This window comes from Condylura cristata, unplaced genomic scaffold (genome assembly GCF_000260355.1).
Source record: "Condylura cristata isolate star-nosed mole 26May11 unplaced genomic scaffold, ConCri1.0 scaffold00032, whole genome shotgun sequence".
In the NCBI taxonomy this organism is placed as follows: domain Eukaryota; kingdom Metazoa; phylum Chordata; class Mammalia; order Eulipotyphla; family Talpidae; genus Condylura; species Condylura cristata.
The window spans coordinates 3,597,864-3,624,720 of NW_004567133.1; the positions used below are offsets into that span (position 1 = coordinate 3,597,864).

The following is a 26,857-nucleotide window of genomic DNA, read 5'->3' on the forward strand; positions in this document are numbered from 1 at the left end:
CTGGTGGCTCTGGAAGGGCAGTGGTCAGGGGAACCCACCATTGGAACCGAGGCTGAGGCGACGCCGACCGCGGGACAGATGGGGTCCAGGCACCCCTACCTGGGGGACCTGCCGGGTCGGGACACCGGAGGTGAAGACCTCCAAGCCTGGTGTTGTCTGGTTGAGCTGTGACCAGAGCAGGACCCGGTGAGTCTGTGGTCTTGCTGAATGAACTGACTGGGCTGGACTTCGGGGAGGGTTGGCCAGTGGTGGCTCTGTCCAGACCGTGCCCAAGGACTGGCCAAGGGCTGTTGGGGTGGTGGAGGGTGGGGCAGGAGAGCTGAGCGCCACCCCCCTGGCACCTGGCCCTCCTGCTTCCAGAGGGTGGCCACTGCCCAGAAGCCCAGTCCTCCTTCATGCATGGCCACCGGGCATCTGCCCTAGCCTGTGGCCACACCATAAAGGACCTGTCATGGTTTCCTTCCCACCTCTGCAGCAGGGAGGTGAGGGGACACCCTGGCCGGCTCCCACTACTCTCCGTGTGCACCCCCAAGTCCAGGCTGGGCTCCTCAGTCCCAGGAGCTCCTGCCCTTGCTAGAAGCACCGCACAAGCGGGTGAGTCCCACTCGCCAAGCCCAGCCTCCTGGCCTGCAGCAGGACGAGGACCCGCTGGGAACCGACCGAGCGAGGGGTGGAGAGCCCGGCCACGCAGGCAGAGGAGCCAGAACTGCCGCGTCCTGGCCCGGAAGCCGACCTGGGCCTGCTCGGCCAGCGCCCGGCCGTAATTGCGGTGAAAATGCTCCTTAAGTGGCCCAAATTGGCTTGTATTTCTCCTAATGGTCCCTTCAAAGTACTAAATGAAACAAGCTGTCATGAAACGAAAAAGATTCCATGGGATTGCTACTTTTGCCCCGTGCCCAGTGTCCCTGGGACTGCACATTTAACCGTAATGTAGCAATAAACTGTCACGGCACCACACTCTGCGTCAACTTTTACTGAATAAAGCATCTGACAGATGGAGATGGTTGGGTGATGCTGAGCAAATAAACAGTGGGTGCTCAGCGGCGAGAGGGCAGGGTGGCCCTGAGGAAGGGCGGTGAGCCAGCCACCCATGGAAGTCGGCAGAACCACCCGGCAGGCCGCTCCCCAGGCCCTTTTGAGCACCTGCTGAGCTGTGAACTGGAGTGTCACCCCGCCTCAGTTATGTCCGGGCTCTGCAGACCCAGGGCCTCCTGGTCTCCCCCCACCCCCCAGAAAATGCCTCACCGGCTCCCATGATGCCCCTTGGGAGGGGGTGGCTCAGGGAGGCCACCCGTAGGGTCAGCTTCTGGGTGACAAACGCCCAGAGTGCAGCTGCCAGCCCCCACCTGCACCCGTCGGGAGGTCAGGAAGGCTGGCCGAGTCTCCAGACAGCCAGGTGGGCCTGGGCCCGGGCCAGGAGGGGCGGCTGGTGCAGCTGGCGCAGCCTCAAGCTGCGGGTTCAGCCAGCAGGGCCACTGGCAGGAACAGGCAGCAGAAGAGCTGCAGAGGGAGCCAGTGGCTGGGGAAGTGCTTGGCGGCGGCAGGCCATGGCTCCTACCCCAGGGTGACGGCAAGGTGCAGCCTCCTGCCTCACCTCCGGGTCATCAGGGAGAGGGGCCCTCCCTCCCACCAAGGCTGCCTGAGGTGGGGCAGAGCCCTGGCCTGGGCGGCCTCCCAGCCTCTTCCTCCGCAGACCCTGGCAGGTTCCCAGCTGCGGGAAGGAGCCGCCGCCCTGCAGTGTGTGTTTCCAACTGCCAGCCCCCCTCTGAACATGACCAAAGGCCGTGGTGCCCAGGCTCCTTCCTGTGGGAGCTGTCCGGGGACATCACGGCTCAGGGAGAGGCCTCCTGGCTCAAATGTCCCCTGGTGGCGCCGTCCCTAGGAGGCTCCCGTCCTGGAAAGGCAGGAGGTAGAGGGGGAGCCAAGGCTGGGGTGAAGGGTCCTCACCCACGCCCCCCGGGACTCCTCCAAGTCCACAGAGCTTCACATTTCCGGGCTGCTCCCCCCAGTGCCCCGAGGTGCGCGACCTCCGGCCAGGCCCCCGCCTGCCTCTGCCCTGGGCGCGAGTCTGCAGTGGCGTGCTGCGTGATCCTTCAGACGCGGTCCTTCACCCCGGCCACACCTGCTTCCAGGTGACGGGAGGTGGCCTCAGCAGCACACGGGGTCTAGGTTCTCCCGCGGGGCGCCGACCGCCTCCGCGGGCCCACGGGGGAGGCTCTGCTCCCCACTCTGCTCTCCGGCTGTCTCCGGCAAAGCACTCCTGGGGGCCCTGGTGGTGTTGGCCCGGACGGAGATGTGATCCCAGCCCCCCTAGAAGGAGACAGTGCTGTCACCAGGAGGTTGGGGTGAAGGGGTAGAGACCAAGCTTCCAGAGACAGCCCCCCACCCTCCCTGGAGCTGTACAGGGGCCTCCACCAACCTGGAGGCCACACCCCAGGTAGGCGAGCACAGCGGCTGACCGCACAGCCCCAGGCCAGCAAGGCCCCTCCTGGCCTGTCCGCTCACCCCAATACCGTAGTCCCAGCCCTGCCCCGTGGGCTCGTGGGGCTGCACGCCTGTGCGATGACACACAGTTCCCCGGCTCAGGCTGTGGCTGCCCTGGACCTTGTTGGCGATGACCCAGACCTGGAAGGCAGACCTGCTGGGACCGGGCTCAGGTCGCGGCGGGGAGACCAGAGCCGGAGCCCCGGCTCCACGGGTCCCCGAACCCCAGGGTGAGCACCCGCCCCCCCACCTGCCACCCCCCAGACCTGGTCCAGCGGCCCCACGGACACGTGGCGCACGTTGTTGGACACGTGCTCCCAGCTGGCGCCCTGCGGGTAGCTGGGTGTGACCCCCTGGCGGTACCACAGGTTCCCTGGGGAGAGAAGGACACACGGCGTGAGGCTCGAGAGCACCACGCTCTGGGCCCCTCTTCCCAGGCACAGCCACAGCAGAGCTGCCTCTGCCCTTCGCTCCTGGCCCCAGCTGCACTGTCCACCGGGTGGGGCTGGCAGCCTGGTCCTCTTTCTACGCATGAGAAACCGGGGACAAGGAATTCTTTAGACAAATAAGGACGGCGGGGTCTGGACTGCAGCCCTGGGTTTTGTCCCCAGGCCTGTCTGGTCTTGCTCATCTGTGAAACAACTAAAGAACAGTGGGGGGCGGCGAGACCCCGCGTCAGGTGGCATAGGATTGGGGCAGGCATGGCCGGAGCAAGCTGGCCGCCTCTGCCAGCTCCTGCTTCCCGGGGACGCGGGCCCAGGGCTGGGAGGTGCCTTCCAGAAGCCTCCCAGAGCAGCCTGTCCCTGAGTCTTGGAAGGGGGACCAAGGCAGAGGCTGACCTCGGGCTGGGGGCCTGTCTTGCTAACTCACAAAGCTCCCCTTTAGGGACCTGGGGCAGGTGAAGGTCTCACCCCCCATCAGGGGGCTCAGGGACCCCTGAACCTCCCCTGGTGGTCACTTGCCATTTTCGTCCAAGGCGTACACCGACGTCTGTCCCACAGATACCTGCTTTAGCTTCTGTTTTGGGGGAGACGGGATGTGGTACCAGCAATCGCCTGCAACAGGAGTGGGGCACAGCTGAGGCTCTGCTGCCGCTCACAGGGTCGGGGCGGCTGGCCCAGCCCCAGGCCTGCTGCCCCACCGGTGGGGGTTCCCACCGTGAGCTGAGGTCAAGCGGCGCTGACCTAGGCCTGCTGCTCCCAGCACCCAGGCCTCGCCTAGACCGTGCAGCTGGACAGGCCGATCTTGCAAGCAGGGAGGGGAGGAGCCCGGCCCGGGTGTGGCGGGGAGCCGGCTGTGGGAGCCCCACCAGCCCATCCCTGTACCTGCCTCCCCCGCGGTGGCCACTGTCTAGACATCTAGGGAAGCACAAGCCAGCTCAGCCTGGGCAGCCAGGCCAGACGCTGTGGAGTGGGCAGTGTGGGGTCACCCCGGGAGGAGCTGCCTGGACAGAGGACCTGCAGGCTTGTCCTCTGAGGGCCACATGTGCAAAGTCCCCTCCCCCCCAGCAATACCCGGGCCAGGGCAGCTTCGAGGGGCCACCCCTCACCGGGCGGGCACCCAGTCAGTGCCTGCGGCAGGGCACACTGGGGAGCATCGCGCTGGGCCCAGTGCCTGGCCCACAGCAGGGTTCAGTAAATGTTTGTGGAGCTGTGGAGCCCTGTGGACCAGCTTCCCTGGAGGAAGCGGGGCAACCTGGCTCCGGCCCCACACAGCAGGCCGGAGCCTCCAGGGGGCGGCACTCACCGGCCGGCTGGGAGGGGGACACGGAGCCCCGGTAGAATGCGGAGCCGTCCCTCGCTATGGCCCACACCTGGTAGCAGGCCCCAATGGAGATGGAGGTGAAGGGCTGGTCAGTGCCCACGTGCAGCCAAGAGGAGCCCTGGAGACAGGCGAGGAGGGACGCTCAGACTGGCCTCCCCCGGCCCCCCGAGCTAGCAGACCCCTTTGTCAACCTCGTTTCTCAGCTCCAGTGCCCACCGAGCCCAGTGCCCCCCTCGGGCCACGTGCAGGGCCATGCTGCGAAAGTCCAAGCCCAGCCTGGTCCCCAGCAAGTGTCTGATTTCTGGAAGAATGTGCCAGAACCCCAGGAGGGCCTGAGGGCTGCGAGGGTGGGTAGGGTGGCGATGCCCACCGTAGGGGCAAGGTGCTCACCGCAGGGTTCAGCTGGGACACCCCCAGACGACACAGCACATCCCCCTTGTCACTGATGGCCCAGAGGGCAATGCTGTACCCACTCCCGTGGGCACCTGGGCTCTCTGGGATGATGGACACGTCCCCGAGGGCAATGGGGGCGACCTCCAGCCAGGGCCCGCTGGTCACCAGCTTGCATTTTCTGTACAGGGGACAGAGAACAAACCCCGTGAGCCACAGTGGGACTGGAGCCCCAGGGCTGCCTGGCATAGATGTGGGAGGCTGCAGAGAGGATATCCAGGTCTTGGGGGAACCGCAGCCAGTCCCCAAAGCACCCGGGTTGCTCCCCTCCCCTTGAGTGTGAAAAAAGGGCCTGCATCGCAGGGCCTGCCCATGACATTTCTCTTATTTGTTCTAGAAAACAAACTCTTCAGAAACTGGAGAGCGCTGGGAGCCCGCCGGCATTTCCTGGGCTGACATTTACTTTGATTCTGGTTTCCCGCCCACCTCTCCCTCCTGAGCTAAGCGGCTGGAGGCGCTGGAGGCCTGGGGGCAGCAGCGGAGGCCCGACCCACCTCGGCCCAGCTCGCTCTTTACCTGGCCCAGCATCGTCTCCTGACAAAATCCTTCATGGTTTTGTACCCGTGGTATGAGCTGCAAGAGGAAGAAGCTGAAATGAAGACTCCATGCGGTCTCCAGCCAGGGAAGCTGAACACGCACACTCATTCCCACCCGTCGCAGGGCACCGAGCTTCCGTGAGAGCCGGGAGGGGCTTGACGGGGCTGCAGGTGTCACAGGACACCGTCCTCAGCCTGCAGGCGCCTCCAGCCCCACGGGACCCCACAGCTTTGCAAGTCCGTCAGCCCCTCCTTTCATCACCACTGTCGACACCACCCCCCTCGGGGCTCACTCCATGGGGTGTTCAAGTTGCCCCTTCACCCCTCAGCCAAGGCCTGGCCTAAAGCTCCTCCAAGCTGCGCCAGGCTCCGGGACCCCCGGCCCTTTTGAAGCCCACGCCCAGCACAGCCTCGTGCCGAGGGAGCCGTGACGCTCGGCCCTGAGCCCACTCGCCGAGGCCGGCTGCGCGCCCACCCGGGCTCCGGCTCACCTGGGGCCCTGCGCACCTCTCCCGCTGGGCCCAAGCCCTGCTGGCAGCAGGGTGTGCGGGCAGGGGTCTGCTCATCGGAGGACTTGTGGGAGGGGACTACGGGGGAGGGCGGAGGAGCAGAGGCCCCCAGCTGCCAGGGAAAACGGGGTCGCTGGGCCACAAACCAGGCCTGACGCAGACCAGCCCTAGGCCCCCGCGTCGAGAGAAGATGCTTACGCGGGGAAGTCGCTGGCGTACTGCCACCCCTCCTGGTCAGTGCCCCCAGGAACGCTGAAGTCCACAGACCAGTCAGAAACCTGGGGGAGGGGCGGGTCAGTGTGCTGGACCCCCACGCCCTTCCCACCCCCAGGGGCAGCAGGTGCTCACCCAGGCCCACTGCAGGGATGGAGGCTTCGTGTTGGCCTTGGTGCACTCGAGCAGCCCCGAGGCGTCGCTCCACATGTAGCGGTCAGTGGGCAGGCCCCTGTGCAGACAGTAGGGAGGGCTCCAGACGGCCGAGAACGGGCCTGCCTGCCCGGGCGCCGGGGCGCAGGCCGGGTCCCTGCGGCGCCTGTGCACAGCTTTGGCCCCCACAGACACATGCAGACCGCCTGCCCCAGAAGGCTGGGGCCGCCCTCCCGCCCCGTGCGGCCGGCTGAGCTAGCCCCAGTCCCTGTGCGCATGATCATGTTTGGAAGCAGCGTCTTTGAGGTGATGCAGCAAAGACGATGCCACCAAGGTGGAAGTGTGAGGACCGAGTGAGGCCACCACCCACCAAGGGGCGCCTGAAGCTGCCAGAAGCCACCGAAGCCGAGAGAGAGGTCAGCAACGGACTCTCCCTCAGGAGGAAACAACCCCCTTGGGAACTCACGCTCCCAGCCCCCAGAACTACCAGAGAAAACGTCTGAGGGCTGGGGAGTTTCATCCCGGGGCTGGGCAGACCCCTCAGGGAGCCCTGGCAGCAGAGGGAGGGTCAGGGAGGGCGGCCTGAGGCTGAGGGCAGGGCCTCACACACATGGAGCTCCCTCCGTGGCCCTTCTCCTGAGGCCCGAGGAGGAAGTGGGGGTGCGAGTCCCTGTGGACACCACACACAGCCAGTGGGGAGGCTCGGGGGACACATTTTGAGGGCGTGTGCCAACCGCTTTGGGAAAGCTGAGCCCTGATATGCCGCGTGGAGAAAGCGCTCCCAGACATTCACATACAAGCGCGTCCTCGAAGCTGTTCCTCCAGCAGCAGAGGTCACAAGCAATCTCCCCTCCAACACTGAGCGAGGCTCAGGTAAGTGGGGTCCAGCCTCGCGCAGCGAACCGGGGCGGTCACAGACCGTGTTCTGGCCCGATCCCGTGTCCCCGGCCCGGCACACGTGTGCACACGGATGGGTGGGGTGAGGCCACGCGCTCATGGTTGGGGACTCAGTGGCTGAGTTTGCTTGACATATCATTTGGCTTTTCTTCTTTTCACCACTTTTACAAAAGAAGAAGAAAGTCAACTGCATTTCTCTAGGCAGCTGCAAAATTTAAAATGAAATTAGAAAGTCTGAATCTGCCATTTATAATAGCATCAAAAAAACACAAAGACCCTTAGAAAATGACAAGACCTTATTCAGAAAAACTGAAGAAGAGTGCAAGAAGGGAGGTTTAACTATGTCCATGTCTGAGAGACTTAGAACTGTGAGGTAACTTTCCTACCCGAACTCAAGACCAAAGGCCACAACCAAGACCCCAATGGTGTTGGAAGACTGTGACTGGCTGCTTTGAAAATTGATGCAGAAGTGACCTCAGGATGCCCAAGACATGCTGAAGAGAAGCGAGCGGTTCGTTCCACCAGCGCTGAAGTCTTCACAAAGGGACAGCTGGCAGGGGTCAGCTGGCATGAGGCTCCCGGAGGCTCAGGGAAGAGCGAGCGGGAAGGGGCCACGCGCAGGCCCGGGCCAGTGTCTACGTGGACACCAGGGAAGATAAAGGTAACAGGACAGTTTCAACAGCTGGAGGGGTCACTGGCTGCAGAAAAACAGTGACCTCCGCCCAAGACTAAGACCCACCGGGCAAACCCGCTTCACTGATTGTTTTGAAGCCCCCAAGGAGTTAAAGGCGATTTTATCTTTTTAAATGGTTGCAGAAAAAAAAAAAATCAGAAGAATGCTTTCCGGCTGTGAAAAGTACAGGCAATTCAAATGTCTTCACGTAGCAAGCAGCAAGTTTTACTGGGACCCACAAGGTGCATTCACTTATCTACTGTTTGTTTCAAATAACAAGCTAAGTTGACTAGTCATGACAGGCCTCCAAAGTCAAAGATAGTTCCTATGTGAGTCCTTGGAGAGAGAAAAAGATAGCTAACGGCTGTTCAAGACCCGGGAGAACGTCTAGTCATTACCTCGGGCCAATGCGATTTCTCTGGAAGGCTTGGGAAAGGCCCCAGCTTCCAGCGAAGAAGAGGGCTGATCAAAAGGACAACCTTTAAAACTGCAAGCAGGCCACAGAACAGAAGAGACTCCAGCCTAGGAAACCACGGCAAAGACACAAAAACAGCGATTCCAAAGGAAACCTGCATGCCTATGTTCACTGCAGCACTGTTTACAATAGCCAAGATGTGGAAGCAACTTAAACACTGCAAAACAGATGAATGGATCAAGAAGCTGTGGTACACACACACACACACAGTGGAACACGACCCAGTAATCGTAAAAGATAACGTGCCATTTGCTGCAGCATGGATGGAGCTGGAAGGGCTTATGCTAAGCAAAATAAATCAGAAAAAGAAAGATACACACCTGATGGTTTCACTTATATGTGCAATAGGGAGACCAAGAAAGCGTCAAGAAAAAGATTAAACTCGCAAGCTGACCTCAGGCACACTCCTTGGGGAGCGGGGGGTGGGGAAGGGGCTAAATAGGGGTGAGAAGCACACAGGGGCGCTAAGCTGCTGGCAGAACTAAGGGAGAAATGAGAAACACCGTCCAAAAGTAACAATGATGTAAGAAAAAAACCTAAAAAATGAAAACAAAAAAATTAAGTTAAGAAAAGAAGAACCGACGCAGGGCTCGTCACTACCTGAGTGTGTGTGAAAAGAGGCTGTGGGAGGAAGCGCAGTGCTGCGGGCGGGGGCGAGGCCCAGCTCCCGCGCTGGCGTGTGGGGGCGTCTCGGGCGCGGGTGTCCGCGTGACCCCTGCGCCACGTGCGCCTCTCGGGGGTGAGCCAGACGCGCGGTTACATTGGGGCTCAGCGAGAAACCTCCGTGGGCCTGAGCCGCAGGCAGCCCCCGGCCTGAGGCCTGCTCCGGCTGGGGGGGGGCAGCACCCCTGTGCCCCCACTGACGCACCTGCTGGTGTAGCCCGTGACGGGGTTCCAGCGCTGGTTCTCATAGATGTGGACACTCTTCACATCCGACTGTGTGTAGATGTTGCTGGTGCTGCTGGCCAGGCCTGGGGGAGGGGCCGCAGCTGGGACTCGGTGGAGGATGGGCAGGAGGGCCGTGGCCACCACAGGTTGGATGCCCGCCGTGGCTGGGCTTGTCATTGGGGTCAGCCCCACCGGGACCCTCTCCGTGACTACTCTGGGGTTGCGCCACCTGGGTAAGAACCTGCTGCCGCTAACCTGGTGTCTAACCACCTCTGGCGCCCTCACCTTCCACTCTGCCCTCAGCCGCCCCTCTACCTGGGGGCACATGTGAAGCCCACCCAGCCCACACCTGATTAACAACCACATAACTCCCATGAGCCCCAATCTTCTCGTTTGTAAAAAGAAGACGAAGGGGCTGCCATCGTGCAGACCTGTGTTCCTGGGCTCAGGGGACCACAGTCCTGCGGCCTCGCTGGCCCTCACTATGGGGCACGTGGGCCTTGGCGCTGAGGTCCGGTTTTTGCCTCCATTGCCTGAGGTTACCTGTGTCCCAGAGCCTGGGCAGCCCATAGGGCACAGGAAGCACTCATCCCCTAAAGCCTGGGTGACCTACAGAGGGGCTGGAATTCAGGCCTGGGAACCAGAGACTGGGCTGCCGGGCTGCCCCAACATGCCCCGAGGCCTCAGTTATGAAAGCAGGCCCGCGGGTCCCGGCACCTGCCTTTCTGGACCTTTCAAAACCAAGCTCCTGGCCAGCTGTGGGTGTGTGGGAGGGCATGCCAGGGGACGAGGCTGGGTCTCCCGGCCTCACGCCTCATGGATGGGTCCTGGCCCCGTCTTCTGTGATGCTGGCAGTGATGAAGGTCACCTGTCAGCGCTGTCAACCAAGTGGCCCTGGCATTGGCCAGGAAAGCCAGATGGGGATTAGTGGAGGGAAAGGCCCGGAGGGTGTGGGCAGAGCTCAGGGGAGCCGGTCCTGCCAGCTGCGGCGGTGGGTGCCCTTACCTTGGAAGCAGCCTCCTCCGTAGCCACCTGTGTACACCCAGGCTGTGCGGTCATAGCCGATGCCCCACACCACACCCCGGCCGTTGGCCTCTACCAGCCGCAGGTGGCCTCCCATCTGCCGCCAGAACCTGGGAGGACGGGGAGAGAAAGTGCAAGGGACTCGTCTCAGCAGACGTTCCAACCAGGTGCCCGCTCTCCCGCTGGCATCCTCTTCACTGTCTCCGCCTGCTCACACCATATCAAGGACATGGAACCTGCTGGGCTTCTGCTGGCTACTAGCAGAGCTAAAGCTGAGCAGCCCCGAGCTGCGTGAGGCTCATGGCACCCTCAGCCGGCAGGGCAGGTGGGGTCAGGTCCCCCAGCATGCAGGGGCTTCAGGGGTCCACCCACCTAATTCCCAAAGCTATACAGTGGGCGGCGAGGAGGTTGGGCAGCAAATTCAACAGCCTAAGCTCCAGTGTAGTTCCTGGGGGTCAGGGTAGGTGTGTCACATCTTGCCCGCTGGCTGAGCCACAACATGGGCCAGCAGCAGGCCGCAAGGAGCAGCCACAGCTAGTGTGCAAGAGGCTTCTGGGTGGCAACAGGCAGAGGTAACTGCTCCCTGGGCCTCTCTCCTGCTGACAGGGGCCTTGCCATTGTCACCAGTGGTATGACTTGACCAGGTCCAGAGAGTGGACACGTGTTCACCCGGTGCTCACTGGCCCTGGTGACCTTTTGTGGGCAGCCCCGGGACAGGCTTGTGCGGCTCTCCGGTCTCCCTCTGTGGCCCCCGGAGCTGCTGGATGCTCAGGACCCCATTCACACCGACCCTGCAGAACCTCACCTCCTCACCGACAGTGCACGCGCTGCTTGGCGGTGCTGACCCGTCCTGAGCCCAGGCCGGCTCCCGTCTCCCCTTGGGGTCCTCACACAGGCCCAGGAAGACAGAAACCGGGACCTAGCCAGCAGGCTGTGCTTCGGCCAAGGGCAGCGAGGCCCTATGTTGCGTCTCTCCGGGGAGGCCCACAGCTCAGAGTGGGGCCGCCCCCCCAGCCCCCCCCACGCAGCCCACTCACATCTGGTCACAGGGCAGCGGGTGCTCGGGGAGCTCCAGGTCCGGGCTGGGCTCACTCACGAAGATGTCCCCCTTGCAGGTGACGGACCAGATGGCCTGCGGGGAGGGGCGGCCGTGGACCCTGCGGCCCTCACAGCAGGCCAAGTTGAGCAGGGCCAGCTGGCGGGGGAGACAGCCAGTCAGTGCTGGGAAGGGGGGCCCCGGGCCAAGGCCAGGCTGCCCCTTGACTCCCGGCCTGGGGGACCGCAGCCCACTCACCCAGTCGTTCATGTCCTGCTCAGTGTGGGCGGCCAGGCGCACAGGCCACCTCTGCCGCGTCCTCTCGGGGGTGTACAGCGCAAAGGAGTGCTTGGACTCGTTCAGCACGGGGACCAGCACCGTCACCTCATTGAGGAACACGTGAATGTACTGTTGGGGGGGTTGGGACAGGGGGACGTCACCAGGGACAGAGCGGGGCTGTCAGCTCCCCCCGATCCCTCGGAGCCAGCTTTGGGGCTTAGTGGTGGTCTTGGGCCCTGCCTGGAAGCCCTGGGTCGTGAGCCCCAGCTGTATGTTAGAGATTCTGGGACACCGACAAGCACTGCAGCATCAGATGGGGTTCAGGGCTCAGGAAGGCAGTGCCTGCGTCCCAAGCCTCACTACCCTTCTGATCAGGGACAGCCTGGCAGCCTCTGGGAGGGGGACGGGAGAGGGCCCTAAGCCTGGCATGGGCAGGAGCACACACGCCAGTGCCGACGGGTCTGGGCACCACAGACCAGAGCGCCGTGGATGCCAGTCGTGGGCTGAGCACCTCAGCCAGCCTCCCAGGCCCGCTCCTGCAGCTGCACGTCCCCCCCGCCCCCGACCCGGGTCCTCCTGCCGCACCTTCTTCTCCTCGTGCACCACGTAGTAGATGAAGAGGATGCTGTCCCGAGCCCCGTCATGCCCCGTGCACTGCTCCAGGGCCACACGGACGTCCACCCACTTGTGGGGCTTCCAGTCACACCACCACTGCAGGGTCCCCGTCTTCACCCACACCGACTGCGATACAGGCCCAGAGGGCAGTGGGAACAGTCACAGGCAGGTCCTGGAGGCCCCCGTTCCCAGAACCACCAGGGGCCCCATGTCCCGCTTCCCTCTGCTGCCTCACACAGGGCTCCCGCCAGCACCGGCAGCTCCCCCAGCTCACCCCTCCGACGAAAGTGACGCTTCAGGCCCTGATGGCACAAGGCCCCAAGCCAGTGGGATCAGCACTGACTGCTCTGGATGGGGGAGCTGAGGCTCGGGGTGGCCCTGGGCCTGGCCTGATGTTACAGAGCAAATCAGTGACAAAGCTGGGGCCCACGCCCAGCCTGACTGGTCCCGCTCGACGCCCAGCCAGGCTTGTGGCCAGAGACCTGACTCGTAGATGGGCAGGTTGCTCCTGCCCCACAAGCGGAGACGCGGCAGGTCCCTGAACGTAACTTCTGCCGCACACTGACTGCAGACCTCCAGGGTTTGGGCTGCGCTGCAGGGCCAGCACGGGCCGGGCCCGGGCCAGGGTTCGAGGTCACCCTCAACCCTATCTCCACTTGTCTCCGTGTAACGCCACAGGCAGAGCAGCACGTGGCTCCCACCCCGCGGTGGCTGTGGTTGTCAGGGTGCAGGGCCCACAGCACACGGAAATGAGCAGAACCCGAGCAGAGCTCCTGCGGGGGTGGACAGCGCGTGTACTCATCCCGCCCCCTTGACCTGCCAAGGGCCGGCAGGGATGGTTCCATCTGGATGGACAGAAAGAGCCATGATGCCTCTGTGCCTGGGGCTGGCGGGCAGCAGGCCCTCAGTGAAGCCCTTCTGGGCCGCCGCACCTGCTCCACGGCCTGCTCGTAGTGCCGGAAGTTCTCCAGCTCCCGCTTGGTCCTCTCTGTGAGCTGCTGGAAGATCTGCTTCCGCCAGGCGGCAGTCTGGGCCGGCGTGATGGACAGGGACAGCGTCTGCACCGAGGGGGACAGGCCTGCGGGCAGCCAGAGCCTTAGGGCCGGGTGTCCAGGCTGAGCACGGCGGGGCGCAGGCGGGGGGCTTTTTCCTTCTAATCTCTAGGTCCTTTCTGCTTGAAAGCCACCATCTCTGCAAAATGTCCCGTGGGCCTGCCCCGCCTTTTTCCCTGATGGAGAGCTGATGTCCCCCTAGTTCAGGCCACTGATTGTTGGACAGGCAAGACGCTGCCTTTCTCCTGGAGGTGCTGGCTGAGCACTGGACACCCAGCCCCCCCCCTCCCCCGGACACCCTATGGAGCGCTCGGCTTCCCAGCATGCCCTTACCTGACTGGAGGCTGAACCACTTGAGCACGGCATGGGCCTCCACAGCACAGCCCCCTCCTGACACCCAGGCCCACAGCGGGTGGTCGTCAGCGCCATAGGGCTCCTCCAACCCCAGAGGGAGAAGCCCTGCCGAGGACAGGCTGCTGGGCTCGGGGAAGCCGGCGGCCGAGTGGTTGGGTCCCTTCTTGGGCTCCTTTAGATCGATATTGGTCCAGGGCAGCTCGGCTGGCGTGGAGGGCGGGCCAGGGCGTGACTCGGGCCCTGTGGTCACCTCCCCAGCACGCTCCGTGGTCCCGCCTGGGCCGGAGGCCGAGCTGCCCCTGGGGTGCCTGGCACTGTGCAAAGGCTCTGCAGGGTCAACCGGGTCAGACCCGGGTCTCTCGGCGTCCGAGGAGGCATCCGTGTCGCTGGGTGCACAGGACTCGCCACTGCCCCTCACCTCATCCCCAAAGAAGCAGCCGGCGCTGGAACAGAGGGCGGTAGACCGGTGACGCCAGGCTGCTGCTGGCTGCGTGGCTACAGACGCGTCATAAGCTCTCTGTGGCCACACACACACAAATGCCTGCTTCCCACGGAGCCCGAAGGCAGAACACCCGGGGCCCAGGTCCGGGAGGGCTTTTCACTGTGGTAAAACACACTGTCTGAGGTCAGGCGATGCCGGGGCACCAGGCACCACTCACAGTGCTGTGCAACGGTCACTGCACTGTGCTCCCTAGGAACGTTCCCCTCACCCCAAGTGGAAACCCTGCGCCCGTCCCTCCATTTCCGATCCCCCAGCTAACTTGCTTTCTGCGTCTAGGGAGCTGCCTATCCTAGGTCATCGTGTAACACGTGACCTTCTGCCACAGAAGATGTGACCTTCTTTCACTCAGGGTCATGGCAGGGCTCGTGCAGCGTTGCAGCACCCGTCAGTGGGCATTCGGCCCCTTTCTTAACAGAGGGATAAAAATCGGTGCCAGTCCACGGCACACTTGCACACACATCCACCGACACCCGCAGTGCCTCCGCCCTTCAGTGACTGAGGACTGCTTCAGGAAGCAATCACATGCTTTTAAAAGTCTGAACACTGTTTTCAATTCCCTGGGCAATATCTAGGAGTGAAACTGCTGAGTTGGGGGGGACGTCTGACTTGCTGAGGAACCAGCGGTCTGCTTTTCACGCAGCTGCACCACTCACAGCCCCACGAGCAGCGTGAAGGCCCTGACTTCCCCACGCTCCGTCTTTTTGGCGCAGGGGACCCCAGTCAGTGTGGAGCAGAATCTGCAGTTGTGGTGTGGCTTTCCCTGTGGCTGATGATGCTGGACCCTCCTCCTGGGCGGTGGCCACCTGTCTGCTTCCTTGGGAGAAGTATCTACGCGAGTGCTTTGCCCCTTGTAAGCTTGGGTGTCTGTCTTCCTGTTGAGTTGTAAGAAGTCTTACTGTGATTTAGATGCTACAGCCTTGTCCAACTGCAGACTTCCTCCATTTGGCGGGTTGTCTCTACTCTTATGAGTGTCCTTTGATGCATAACAGATTTTAATACTGATGAAATCCAATCTGCCTATTTTCCCTTTGGTTATTTGGGGTTTGGGTGTCATCTTTAAGAAGCCATTCTGGGCCCTCCCTGGTGGCGCAATGGGTTAAAGCACAGCACTGTGAAGCTAGCGCAGTCACTGCAGCGCGAGTTTGATCCCGGCCTGGCAGGTGACCCACATGGCGCGGCAGACCGCTCCTGACCCACCCACTGCTCCCCTCAGCAGTGTACTTTGTCCATCTGCCTGTTCTGCTCCCCACTCTGTCTCTGGTGAATCCTTTCACCCCCTGCACTTCTGGCCTATATCCCAGTTCTGTATGCATAAATAAATAAATCCCATAAAAAGGGGTGTAGCAGCAGCACCCCTGGGAGCTTGCAACAGCTCGAGCCCTCACCCAGAAGTACTGAGTCAGAAACTCTGGGGACGGGGCCTGCAAATCTGTGCTGGAAAAAGACCCCAGCGATACTGGTGCATACCCAAGTCTGAGGCTCCATCTCCCCCGCTTTCCTTTGACAGGGGTCCTGCGTGTCCACCGCACTGAAGCCTTCTCTCTCCCGGAACTTGGGTCTTTGCCACAAGCAGGCCAGCCCTTCTCCCAGTCTGCTCCCATGTGTCACTCCCTGGCTGAGCCAGGACACCCACAGGTGGCAGCTTGTTGGCTTCAGAGCCTCATCTTCTGCCAGGGACAAACGGCGCCCCACCGAGAAGCTGAGAGGTAGCCTCCTTCGGGCACTGCCCACAGGGCCAGACAGCCTGCTCCCCCCTTCTCCTCTGCGCCCCGGCCCCAGGATCACCTGAGGAGACTGCAGGAGCTGCCAGAGTGCGAGCGGTCAGACTCTCTGCTGGCGACGATGGCTTTCCAGGTCTTCCCACTGAGCTCACTCTGGGTGACTCCCTGACGGAAGTACACTGCCCGGTCCTCAGAGCCGATGCCCCAGACCTGGAACAGAGAGGCGCTGCTGGGGAGAGGTCTGGGGGCTCTCTTCCCTTTTGGGAAAGTGGGGTAAAACAAAAATGAGGGAGAGCGTGGAAGGCTGGAGGACACATCTGTAAGAGTAGGCAGGAGCGCCCCATAAATGCAGTGAGGCACATGCATGCGTGTATTAACGCTGAGGAGGTCAATGGCGTGGGTGTGAGGTGGGTGTGAGAGGCAAATGAAGGAGGAGGAGCCCGGAGTGCAGGGTGGGGGGCATGGCACCCAGCTCAGGAGAAGCAGGAGCCCATCCTGCCCTCCAACTTCAGGCAGATTTGGGATTTCGGGGTGACAGGGTCTAGAGGCAATGGGTACAGCCTATTCAGAGCCCACCCATGGGCCCAGGGCCCAGGGCCCAGGGCCCGGAGACAGGAAGCTGCTTCCCGAGTGAACCCAGAGCGCACATTAGTCTCCTTGATTCTGACCTCCCTTTTCATGGGAAAAGTGGCAGTCAGACCTCCCTCCCTCTGCCCTTGGGTGCTGGGCAGCTGAATGGCCCAGGAGAGGGGCTGGGGAGCAGATTCAGGTCCAGCAGCTCGGCGCCTTGGCCACGGTGGAGTGGCCTGCTCTGTACTTGGGTAGGGAGATGGGTGTGGGGACGCAAGGGAGGCCAGAGCCCCCCAGGAGCAGCTTCAAGCTCAGGGCAACGGGGTGGGGAAGCTTTCACCCTCACACCGTGGGTCTTAAGTCACTAAACAGCATGACGTACAAGTGCACACGGCGTGAACTGTACAGGGAGCTGAGAGGCTGCGTCTCAAAGGTGGGTAGGTCAGCTTCATCCTTCACTGAGATTTGATGTCACCCAACTCGTTCTCAGCAAAACCAATCCTGTCTCCAGACACACACCCCTCTCCCTACATCCGCGCTCATGTCACTGCTCGGAGGGCCCTTGGGCGAGGGATCTGGGAGCAGTGGGGCCTCTGAGGCTGGGAGCCAGGCCGGTGAGCATGCCCCCTCACATGGGCAGCAGGAAGCATCAAGAGCCCCACTCTGAGACCCCCACTATTTCTGAGTTACCACCCTGGGCCTCGCCAACCAAGGCCTGGAACCAGACGCACCTGGTCGTTCAGCCCCACGTTCACCATCATCATTTCCCCGACCATCTCGATCCAGCTGGTGCCAGAGGGATTGTGCGAGTTGACGCCTCTTCGGAACCACACCTGAGAAAGTCAGAAACAAACATGCCTCCCTGGAGGCCCACTGAAATAGAAGGCTTGTTGTTTAAGGCTCAGGAAGAACAAATAACAATTTGACCTACTGGTTCTGCACAAACAGGTACGGGGCATCATTTTCAAAGGAAAGGCCCACCACATCCCTCCGCCCCAGGCCCCTGCTGTGTCTCCCTGGGACTGGGCACTGCCCCACCTGTCCCCGGCCACACCTGTCCCCATGGCTCCCCATCCATTCTCAGGCTGAGCAATGCCCCTCAATGCCTGAATCTTTCTAGAACTTTCTTTCTACCAGCTCAGACACTAGTGGTACCAGGTGTGAGCTGTTTCGCTGCAGACAGTGAGAGGCGAAGGTGGGGCCGGGGCATACATATTGCACCTCAAATCAACGATGACCTGTGAGCCCGACCCCTATCACAGGCTTCTGTGCGATCCCCGACGTAGCTCAAGCTAAGAGTGGAAAAGGCTACTCTACCCAGTCAAGTCTGCCTCACATGACACCGTGGCTTGACAGATGCTATTTAAGGAAACCATTTTTTAAAACTCAGAATAAGTAGCATATTCTGGGCTTAAGCTAGTGCTTTATAAAATAGTCTCTCTACCACTATACTTTTCCACACCAATTTGTAAAAATACACCCAAACCAACCAGACTCCTCAAGCCTGAGCGCAGCTCTATGGCGTACCTGGTTATTGCACGCCACTGCCCATCCCCCCGCCCGCTGCGTCCTCCTCGGCCTGCGTGGCCATGGTGGTGGCCTGGGCAAGGCCTCGGCAGCTCTCAGAGCCAACGGGATGCTGTGTGCTTGTTTGACCATAATTCCTGAGGCAGGTCAAGGGCAGGGGACCGGCTACATGAGAACCCTCCAAGTGCCTTTCATAAAAACTTCTAAAATGAGTAAAATATCTCCTTAACCTAAAGAAAGTTTGTATAATCAAATACTTGTTTGAATGGACCTCCCTGGTGGCTCAAGGGATTAAGGCACAGCACTATGAAGCTACCTGCAGCCCTGCAGCAGGAGTTCGATCCCTGGCCAGGAGCTGACCCACAGGGCACAGCAACCTCTCCTGTCCTGTCCGCTGCTCTGCTCAGCAGTGTGTTTCAGTAGATCTGCCTGTTCTGCTCCCTCTGTCTCTGGCGAATCCTCTCACCGTCCTGTACCTCCGGCCTACACACCCCAATTCTTGTATGCATAAGTAAATAAATCTTAAAAAAAAATTTGTCTGAAGACTGGGCAAACTCTTCATGTAAATCAAATTTTCTGCTCACTTAATCTGAACATGATGACGTGTCATAAGAGGGCTAAGATGTCACCTTCTCGGGGAGCATGAACAGGGCAGTCTGATTTCTATTTTCTCAGGCTTGGGAGGACGGGGGCGCAGGAGGATGTGGCTTGAGGCTCAGGAACCCTCAGCACTCAGAACAGACTCAGAAGTGTGGGTGATTAACCGTACCCCACCCTGCCCCAATGCTATGGGATGCCTTTACATGGGGTTAGACCGAGATCTGATAAACAACCTGAAATCAGTACATTTTATTAGTCTCCTCTGGTGACCTGATAATGCCAAGCACTGAGGCAGAGGGGGCGGAGACATCTGATGAACTGGATTTCAGAAAATCAGCTCTGGTTATTAAAGGTCACAGCCTATTATGTGATGTAGCCTTTCTGCTCCTGGTACAGGCTGCAGGCTGGGGGGCTCTTGCAGGCACTGGCATCGTGGAGACCACCCATGTGAACCAGACATTTGTGTGCAGCGCTGGACGGCTGCCAGGTATTTTCTGAATGGTAAGCGCACACTCATGATAACACAAAACCACAGAAGCGTCAACCCTCAGAAGAGCCTAGGGGCCTGCCCGTCTTACTTTCCGGTCCTTGGTGACAGCCCAGACCACGCCGACGCCCGCAGACACGTGCATGATTCCGTTTTCAGATGTGGGGGGCTCCACTGTGGACCAGGAACTTCCTGCCCAACCCCAAGGAAAGCATAGGCAGGCCGTCAGCAACAGTGGCAGGGAGAAACTGGGCGCTCCCCACCTCTCCCAGCGGGGGCGGGGGGCCGGCCCACCTTTGGGGTTGTTCCTGCAGACTCCTTCCCGGACCAGGGCCTGCCCCTCCCAGAGTGTGGCCCATAGCAGGTCATGGGGCCCACAGCTGATCTGGACCACCTCCCCCGGGGTATCCACGAGGGACCACGACGAGCCTTCGGGGTTGGGGTGGCTGACATCCTCTCTGTACCACACCTGGGAGGCAAGAGAAACCCACAGGGAGGGTCAGAGGGGTCAGGAGAGGCGCTGTGGTCCAGGCAGCCACCCAACCCTCGCATGCTGGGCACCCCTCGGGGGGTGCAGGGAGCAGAGTGCCCTGACTGTTTCGCTCTCCCTCACCCTGTCCCCCTGCCAACAGGATCCTGAGGACAGATTAAAGGACTCCCCACCAGGGCTAACAAACACAATGCCGGGATTTCCAGGGTCTTGGGGCTGGGCAGTTCCCTCCCTAAGCACTCAAACGCGGTATCCTGTGCCCCCTGGTGGCCACATGCTTTCAGGACACCGAGGGCAAGCAGAGTCCAGAGTGGCTCCCTGGGAACACCCCTAATCTCCCTCACACGATATCTAAAATGCCCACTTCTTTTCCTCCTTAACCAGAGGGAAGGAGCATAATCAAATATTTACGGCTGCCCACTGCTCATATCATCCAAACTGTTTCATTTCATCTAGCCGCGTGGTGCAGGGAAGCTGGGGAGCCCCTCCTGAGCCCCGGCAACCTTGCCGCCTCCCCCTTAAAACCAACAGTCAGGTCAGGTATCCTCCCTTCTGCCACCTGCTGGTCCAGGGCCACTGCCACCCTACCCTGCCTGGTCCAGGTCACACCTTCATGACCCCAGGAGAGGTGCAGGCATATGGGCTCCGGGGGACCGGTGACCACACTGCCTGCATGCCCCTACATTCGGGGGGTGGACCCCCAATGGGGACTCTGTCCTGCCCAGCTGCCCATCACCCTTCAGCAAGGCTCGGGGACAACTGGGCCGCCCAGGACCCAGCGCTGAGCCTAATGAAAACTCTGCTGCAGCTGGCAGACTCCCCGGCTCCCAAGAGGTCACCGAAGGGGTCTGGCAGATGCTTGGGGTCATTTTTTGAAGGGATCTGAAACACAAACATTTTGAAGGAATCTGACTAGCTGTCAAGCACACTCAAAACCCTGAGGAAGGTGTTGGGTCACCTGCACTTGGGGCCAGGTATGTCATTGCTGCTGTCGGGTTTTTAGTCTTTGGCTTAGTTCAGACCCCCTGAGAAGGGCCGCCTCTCCTTTCTAACCATCTGCACACCCACGCACTGACCCCCGCCTCCCCTTTCTGTCCAGTCAGCCACTGTCCGTCTCTCTCACACAGGGCCCTCCTGGAGACTGCTATGTGGGCGGCACCAGAGGCTGCTAGAGAACTCAGAAGCTGCAGAGACGCCACTGATGGCATCTGAGGCCACTTGGGTGCTGATCAGGGTTTGGGAAGCTCAGAGTGGGGGAAGGCCACGGCCAGGCATGAAGTGGGGGTCATAGCTCCTGGGAGGAGCGGACCCCAGGGGGCTCACAGGACAGGAATCACAGGCGGGAGCCCAGTAACAAGCTGCCTGCTCAGGGATGGGAGGTGAGGGGCAGGTTCACCTCCTGCCCCCTCCAACTCTGGGACACACCTGAGGGCCAGCTTCTGCCCCCCCCATCGCTGCCCGGGGTCCTCCTCCCTCAACCACTCCAGTCCAAGGCACAGGGGCACAGACCTTACCTTTCCCTGCAGAGAAACCGCCCACACGGACAGGCGGCCCACGGGCTCGTCTGTGACCTCCCACCCCCCTACACAGAGGTCATTGAAGGGGTCCGGCAGATGCTTGGGGTCATCTTTTGAAGGAATCTGAAACAGGAGGTGTGAGGCAGGGCGGTCACAGACCTGGGCCAGTACCTGGATTGCATCTCTTCTGGTGACAGCTGAGCATGAGGCTGCACTGTCCCCCCAGCTTCAGCCTGCCACCTGCCTCAGGCTACAGCTGCCTGACTCGTGGGGTGGCGGCATTAGGAAGGCCTCTGGCCCCGAGTTCCCTTCTATGAGCCACCAGGCCTGGGCTGCTGTTCCTGAGTGGTCACTGCTGCTTCAGCATAGAAGGCAGATGTGCACTTGGCGGTGACCTGGCCTGTGACTCTACCTCCCTTCATCTCCCCCACCCCCCCAACTCTCCCAAAAAAGAGGGATGAGGCTTAGGCTGCCCCACCCCAAGGGCCTAGTGGGTTAGGCTGGCAGCCCCACCCCATAACCTCACAGTGTGGACCTTCCACAGGTCCGGCGAGGGCCCGTGGTCTTCCTCTGCCCAAGGCCAGGCAGGACCCCACTTCAGGATCCCAGTCTAGGCCTCGTGTCCGCATTTGGAGCTTTTGGGGGAGGAGAGAAGCGTCCAACAGCCAGAGTGGCTTGGCAGGGGAGAATGGGGAGGACGAAGCGCAGACCAAGTCCTGGACACGGTCTGTATCATCCTGGGCCTCAGTCTGGCCCAGACCCCACGCGGCCATTTTCCAAACAAAGGGACACGCAGTTCCAAAGAGTTCCCGGGGCAGGAAATAGCTCAAAGACCAGCCTGGGGTGGGCACGGCGGGAGAGGGGGTGAGGGTCCCCAAGACCCTCCTCACAGCAGCACAGCTGTCCAGCCCTGTCCACCCCCTGGCCACAGGCCAGCTTGGAGACCTTGGCCCAGGTGTCTCGGGACTTGTATCTCCTGTACCGGATCCACCTCCGCCGGCGCACATAAGAATTCCACTTCTGGTCTTTCGTGTAGGTGGCAGGAAAGTCGATGGCATATGTCCACCCCTGAAAACACCAAGGGGGTGGTACAAGGCCTCGCAGAAGGCACTGGAAGCGGGGGGGAGCGGGGAGCAGGGTGGAAGGAGCAGGGACTCAGCAGCAGGGCCCCAAGCAAGAGCAGCAAATGGGAGCAAAGCGCAGGCCGGCACAGGGACAGCCACCCACGCCAGGGTACTCCCTCCCCAGGGAGCCAGCGGGGGGGGGGGGAGCCGGTTCACCTACCCCTTTCTCGGTGGGCTCCCCTCCAAAATTCTCATCCACGTACCAGTCTGACTCCCACTCCCAGTGCGGTGAGGGCAGTGTCACCCCGTCCAGCGGCCGGTGCTGGAGCCCACTCACATCACTCCATGACCAGCGGTCACTGGGAAGAAGCTTCTCACAGAAGCCACCCATAGGGTTCCAGCGCTGAGGGTCAGGAGGCAGAGATGGGCCTTAGGGGGCAGCTGGGGCCTCTGGGAGCCAACAGGATCCTGCCCTGCAGGGTCCATGACGGGCAGGAGTGGAGGGCCTGCCTGGAACTCAGGGATCAGTGACCCCACCCCGCTTCACCCCACCCCGCTTCATGGGATGATGAGGCATCCCATCAGGGGGACCCCAAAGGGCAGCAGTGAGGCCTGGGGCCCTGTCCTGGGCTCCTGGAGCTCACTGCACCCACCCTCTGTAGGCCTGACCGCCTCCCGTGGGCAGGACACCATAGGGCTGCTAGCCATCTCCCACCTCTGATGTTAGGCAGAACCAAGGTCTAGACTGGGGCAACGGTGGGGAGTGAGGGGCCTATTTCCAGCAAACCCAACGCCGCGGCGCGCCCAGGTGGCCCCACCTGGTTCTCGTAGGCTTCCTCACGGTGGCGGATGGGGACGTCGCTGGCGCACACGTACACGTAGACCTGGTTGTCGCAGGCGATGCCCCAGCAGCACTGAGCGGTGGCGCTGACCCGCTTGAACTCCAGCTGGACGTCCTTACAGAGCTCCCAGTACTGCCCGGCCGTGGACAGCGTGTACACCCTCCCAAACAGGTCCACCGCCCACAGCACCGAGGTGGGCATGGCGGCGGCGGACACGGACCTGGGGGGGGTGCGGGGGGGGGTGAGCGGCGCCGGCCAGCACTGGCTCCCGTCGGGCCTCCAGCTTCCTTCACCTCTCCATCCCTCTTTTTTCTGTGTATTTTTTCCCAAATACACAGAAAATGCAGCGGAATAAAAGTAACACACAAGTAGCCACTTCCCCAAATATATGGAATATTATTATTGGGTCCTATTTCCTTTGGTTCTTTTTTGTGAATAGTTATAGATTTAGTTGAACCTCATGAAAATGCATACCCATTGTGCTGCCAGCTTGAGGCCCTTCTCCAAGGTGGGCAGTGGAGGTCCCCACCCTCAAGCTGGCTTTGTAAGGGCCTCCAGGGGGTGTCCCACTGCCCTCCGCGGTCCTGCCCTTGCCTCGGGATGGTGTGGTGGGGGAGAGGACCCTGTCTCACTCTCTGAGCCAGCCACCTTCCTTCTGCCCTTCTCTGCTCTCTTCCCCTCTGCTATGTAGGGGTGGAGGAGGCTACTAGTGAGCTCTGCCACTGCCACCTCACCCAGGAGCTGCTGGTGCTGCTGCTCCTCATGATTCCTGGAGCCCTGGCTCTGGCAGGGGCAAGCCTCCCACTGCGAAGGGTCACAAGATCAGAGCCACAGCCACGGAACACAGTGACTGGATGAGGTGGTGGGGACTCACTGGGAAGCTCGGCCAAGCAGCCCAATCCGAAGACACATCATTGCTCAATAGGCCAGAATGGGGGACGAGCCTAAAGGCGAGGTCACGGCCTGTCTGGTTCGGTAACTGTCAGGAGACAGATGGGGTAGGGGTGCCTCCAGGCTGGGCTCAGGGGCACCTGGGGCTTTGGAAGGCATGGTGATGGAGACGACAACTCGACAGAACGAGCTAAAAACAGGAGCATCTGCCACAGGCAGACTGTCTCTTTGGGAACAAAGTGTGTCTTACAGACACCCAAGAAGAAAGAAAGCAAGTTGAGAAGGAAGTGGATGAAGGATGAGGAACAGGAAGAAGGGAAGAGGAGCAAGAGCCAAGCCGTGGGAAGAGCCAGGTCAGGAGATGGCCAGCAGGGTGGAGCCAGCCCCAGAGGAACCTCACACAGAACCCTGATCTCTTCACCCCAGGGCACAGAAGCCAGCTCCACGTAGGGAAAATTCAGAACAACACGGCCCTGGAGTCGTTTGAAGGATGCACCTCTGCCAGGTGCCTGAGCGGGGACCCCTGGAAGGCCGGAGCCAACCCAGACACCCTTCGCTCCTCCCTGAGGGCCCACTATCCACACTGGCCGCTACACCTTGTGAAGCATGCCCAGAGCCGCTCTGGATTCAGACCGCTGGGATTCGGGTCCTGGTCCCACCACTTTCTAGCTGCACCAAAAGCCAAGTAACCTCTCTGCGCCTCACTTCCTGATCTGTAAAAGGAACAGCAACGGACTTAAGTAGTTGTGCAAATTAAATGAATTCACACAGTTACAGAGCTTATAATAAACAGTGCTAGATTCCCAGCAAGTCAATGGGTATTGTTAATGTCATTTTTATTAGTGGCCGCTGATCTTCTCTGTCTTAAAAAAAAGTCACTTCCTCTTCTGGGCAGCTCAAGTCTTCTGCCTTTTTATTCAGCCAGCCTGGTCTCCAACCAATGTTTAGGGATAACCACCACCACTAGTGTCCACTACACTGCTGATATCCCACACCAAGAAGGAAATATTAGTCCAGGAGAGAGAAGTTTCATCAATTAGATAAGGTTAAAACTAAGGTGGAGTGATGTGTGAGAAAGAAACTCCAGTCAAATGTCAATAGTAGAATCTCAGGGACAGGTGTGTGGGTGTTTATTGTAGAATTCTTTTGACTTGACTTAAAGTCTTCATTATAAATTGTTGGAAGGAGGTAAGATTTTTCTAGGGGGTGGGAACTATCTGCTTCTGTGGGTTCAGTCTCCAAAGATATTTCTAAGCTCACAGTTTAGCAACTAGTTAAGTCAGTCTCTCTGCAAATTGAACTCAATGAGTGGACTTCACTTGTGTTTGATACATTTTCCTTCAGAGAAATGACTAAGCAGTAATTTCCACACAGGGATAATTGAACCTTATGGGCAGCTAATGGAAGAGTCTGCTGGACAGGTGAGGGCTGTGTATACAAACTCTTCAGAGTGGAGACCCGGGCACCAGTCACCGCCTAGTCAAAGATGACACAGGGTGAACATCCTTGGGCAGATGCACCTCCCTCTGACCTGCCCACACGGCCCCCTCTTCCTCCAGCCTGCAACTCCTGGCTGTGAGGTGATCCAGGAACCTATCCAGGGATACTGTGTGACCGGGTCTGGGAACTCTTATAAGGGAGGCTGTACTAGGAGTACTAGGTTCCATGATTCTGGGGTCAGGGGTGTGAGGGCATGGAGGGCACACCTTCCAAGAGGGCAACCTGATTCACACATAACTGGTGCAAAAGGAAGCCTCGTCCATCTTCAGTGACTCTGCCAACAAGCCCTGTTCACCACCTTCAAAGCCATCTGCTTTCTGTTTTGATTTACGGGTTCGTTAACAGAATCCGTCTGAGACCAAAGGGCGCTAAAGGGAAAGTGTGGAATGGGTGAAGGAGGGTAGGGCGTGGTAGAGGGAGGGTCCAGTCCCAAGGAAGTCTGCCTTGGGGTTCCATCTTGAAAAGTAGCCTGGGGTTTGTTTTCTATTACAGTCTGCCACTCCCACCCCAAATGCAGAGAACCCAGGCTACTAAAGTTGTTTCCTGCCGGCTAGTTGCGAGGACGACGACGACAGGACCCAAGGAATCGGAAGGAAACAGCAGGGCATGCACAGCAATTCCTTCCTGAAGAGCAGAGTTCGCTCGGGCTGACTGAGCCAGAGGTGTCCCGGGCCCGCGCGCGGCTCGGAGGATACACCCGCTGCCCGCCCCCATCCTGGCGTGAGCGTCAGGATGGTTCCGGTGGGTTGCGCGCGCTCGGGCGGCAGGTGGGCCCCTGCCCCCGGCCAGGAGCACAGCGGGCGCGCCAGGAGCACCATCTGCCCACACCAGCCCCACAGCAGATCGGCTCCCACTACTGTCAGAGGAGGTACTGAGGGCTCCTCGCAGCTCGATCCTCTAAAGCCGCCAGGCTCCCGCAACCCGCTTCCCGAATCACTCCGGTGCAGAGCCTGGGGCGGGGTGTCACCTGGCCCCCGCGATCGCGGACGGGGGCGGCGCCCCGCCGGGTGTGCGAGGAAGCACCGACACAACCCTCCCTCTTTCGGCGCGAGATCCGGGCGAAACACCGTTGCTTCCACCTGCCCAATCAATCCGCGAGGCCGGGAGCGCCCCTCAGCCCGGCCCGCCGCTGCACTCACCAGGACCACCACCGGCGGGGGTCGCGATCGGGCTCGCGATCGGGGTTACTACCGCCGCTCCTCCGGGCTGCAGAGGCGATCAGCCTCAGCCCCGAGCCCGGCTAGCGGGTGGGCAGGAAGCGGCAGCCAGGCCCGCGCCATTGGCTGGCCTCGTCGTGACGCGGGGGCGGGGCGTGCAGTGATTGGCTGGCTTGCGGGCGGCCCGGGCGGGCTTGGGGGTCGCACGCACGCCCACTTCCGGGGTCGCGCCTCGGTCCGAGCCGCGGGCTCCTGTGCGGCCAGTCGGGCTTGCTCCTAGGAGCGGAGTGCGTGGCGTGACTTTCGGCCGCCCCCAGGACCCGGCCGGTCGCCTCTCTTTAGGACCGGGTCCTTTGCCCCCATCTCCCTCAGGTCCCGGGTCCGTAGCCCCCTGCTCCTCGGGACCCGACGCGTTCCCCAGGACTCGGCCCGTCGGTCCCCGGACCACCCGTCCGGCCTCCCAGAACTGGCCTGTAACTCCGTTACCTCCCTCCCCTTCCCCAGGGCCGACTCGCTAATAATCCCCAGGATCCGGCCCGTCTCCCCGAGTCCCTTCCACCGGTCCCGACCGTCCCGCCGACCCCCAGG

At 61.0% G+C, this 26,857-nt stretch overlaps 1 protein-coding gene across 1 annotated transcript; it reads right to left on the reverse strand.

The window, feature by feature from the left end:
• Positions 1-961: 961 nt before the first annotated feature.
• On the reverse strand, positions 962-26,338 carry TECPR1 (tectonin beta-propeller repeat containing 1). The gene is made up of 25 exons (XM_004691659.2): positions 26,252-26,338; positions 22,698-22,941; positions 22,100-22,282; positions 21,761-21,883; positions 20,813-20,938; positions 19,103-19,277; positions 18,900-19,000; positions 16,926-17,027; positions 15,689-15,834; positions 13,381-13,844; positions 12,928-13,073; positions 11,966-12,121; positions 11,360-11,509; positions 11,103-11,260; positions 10,048-10,175; positions 9,023-9,125; positions 6,092-6,188; positions 5,942-6,021; positions 5,215-5,271; positions 4,639-4,819; positions 4,231-4,366; positions 3,447-3,539; positions 2,751-2,857; positions 2,506-2,625; positions 962-2,310 (listed from the first exon to the last, which is right to left on the reverse strand). Exons 2-25 carry the CDS (start codon positions 22,920-22,922, stop codon positions 2,149-2,151), a joined length of 3,519 nt encoding a protein of 1,172 aa, XP_004691716.1. The 5' UTR covers positions 22,923-22,941; positions 26,252-26,338; the 3' UTR covers positions 962-2,148.
• Between the last annotated feature and the right edge of the window lie 519 nt (positions 26,339-26,857).

Coding starts and splice junctions, on each gene's coding strand:
- TECPR1 (XM_004691659.2), bottom strand. CDS start 22,922: ATGCCCACCTCGGTGCTGTGGGCGGTGGACCTGTTTGGGAGGGTGTAC. Junction 22,283..22,697: donor AGGAAGCCTACGAGAACCAG/GTGGGGCCACCT, acceptor CCTGACCCTCAG/CGCTGGAACCCTATGGGTGG. Junction 3,540..4,230: donor GTCCCCCTCCCAGCCGGCCG/GTGAGTGCCGCC, acceptor CTCCTGTTGCAG/GCGATTGCTGGTACCACATC.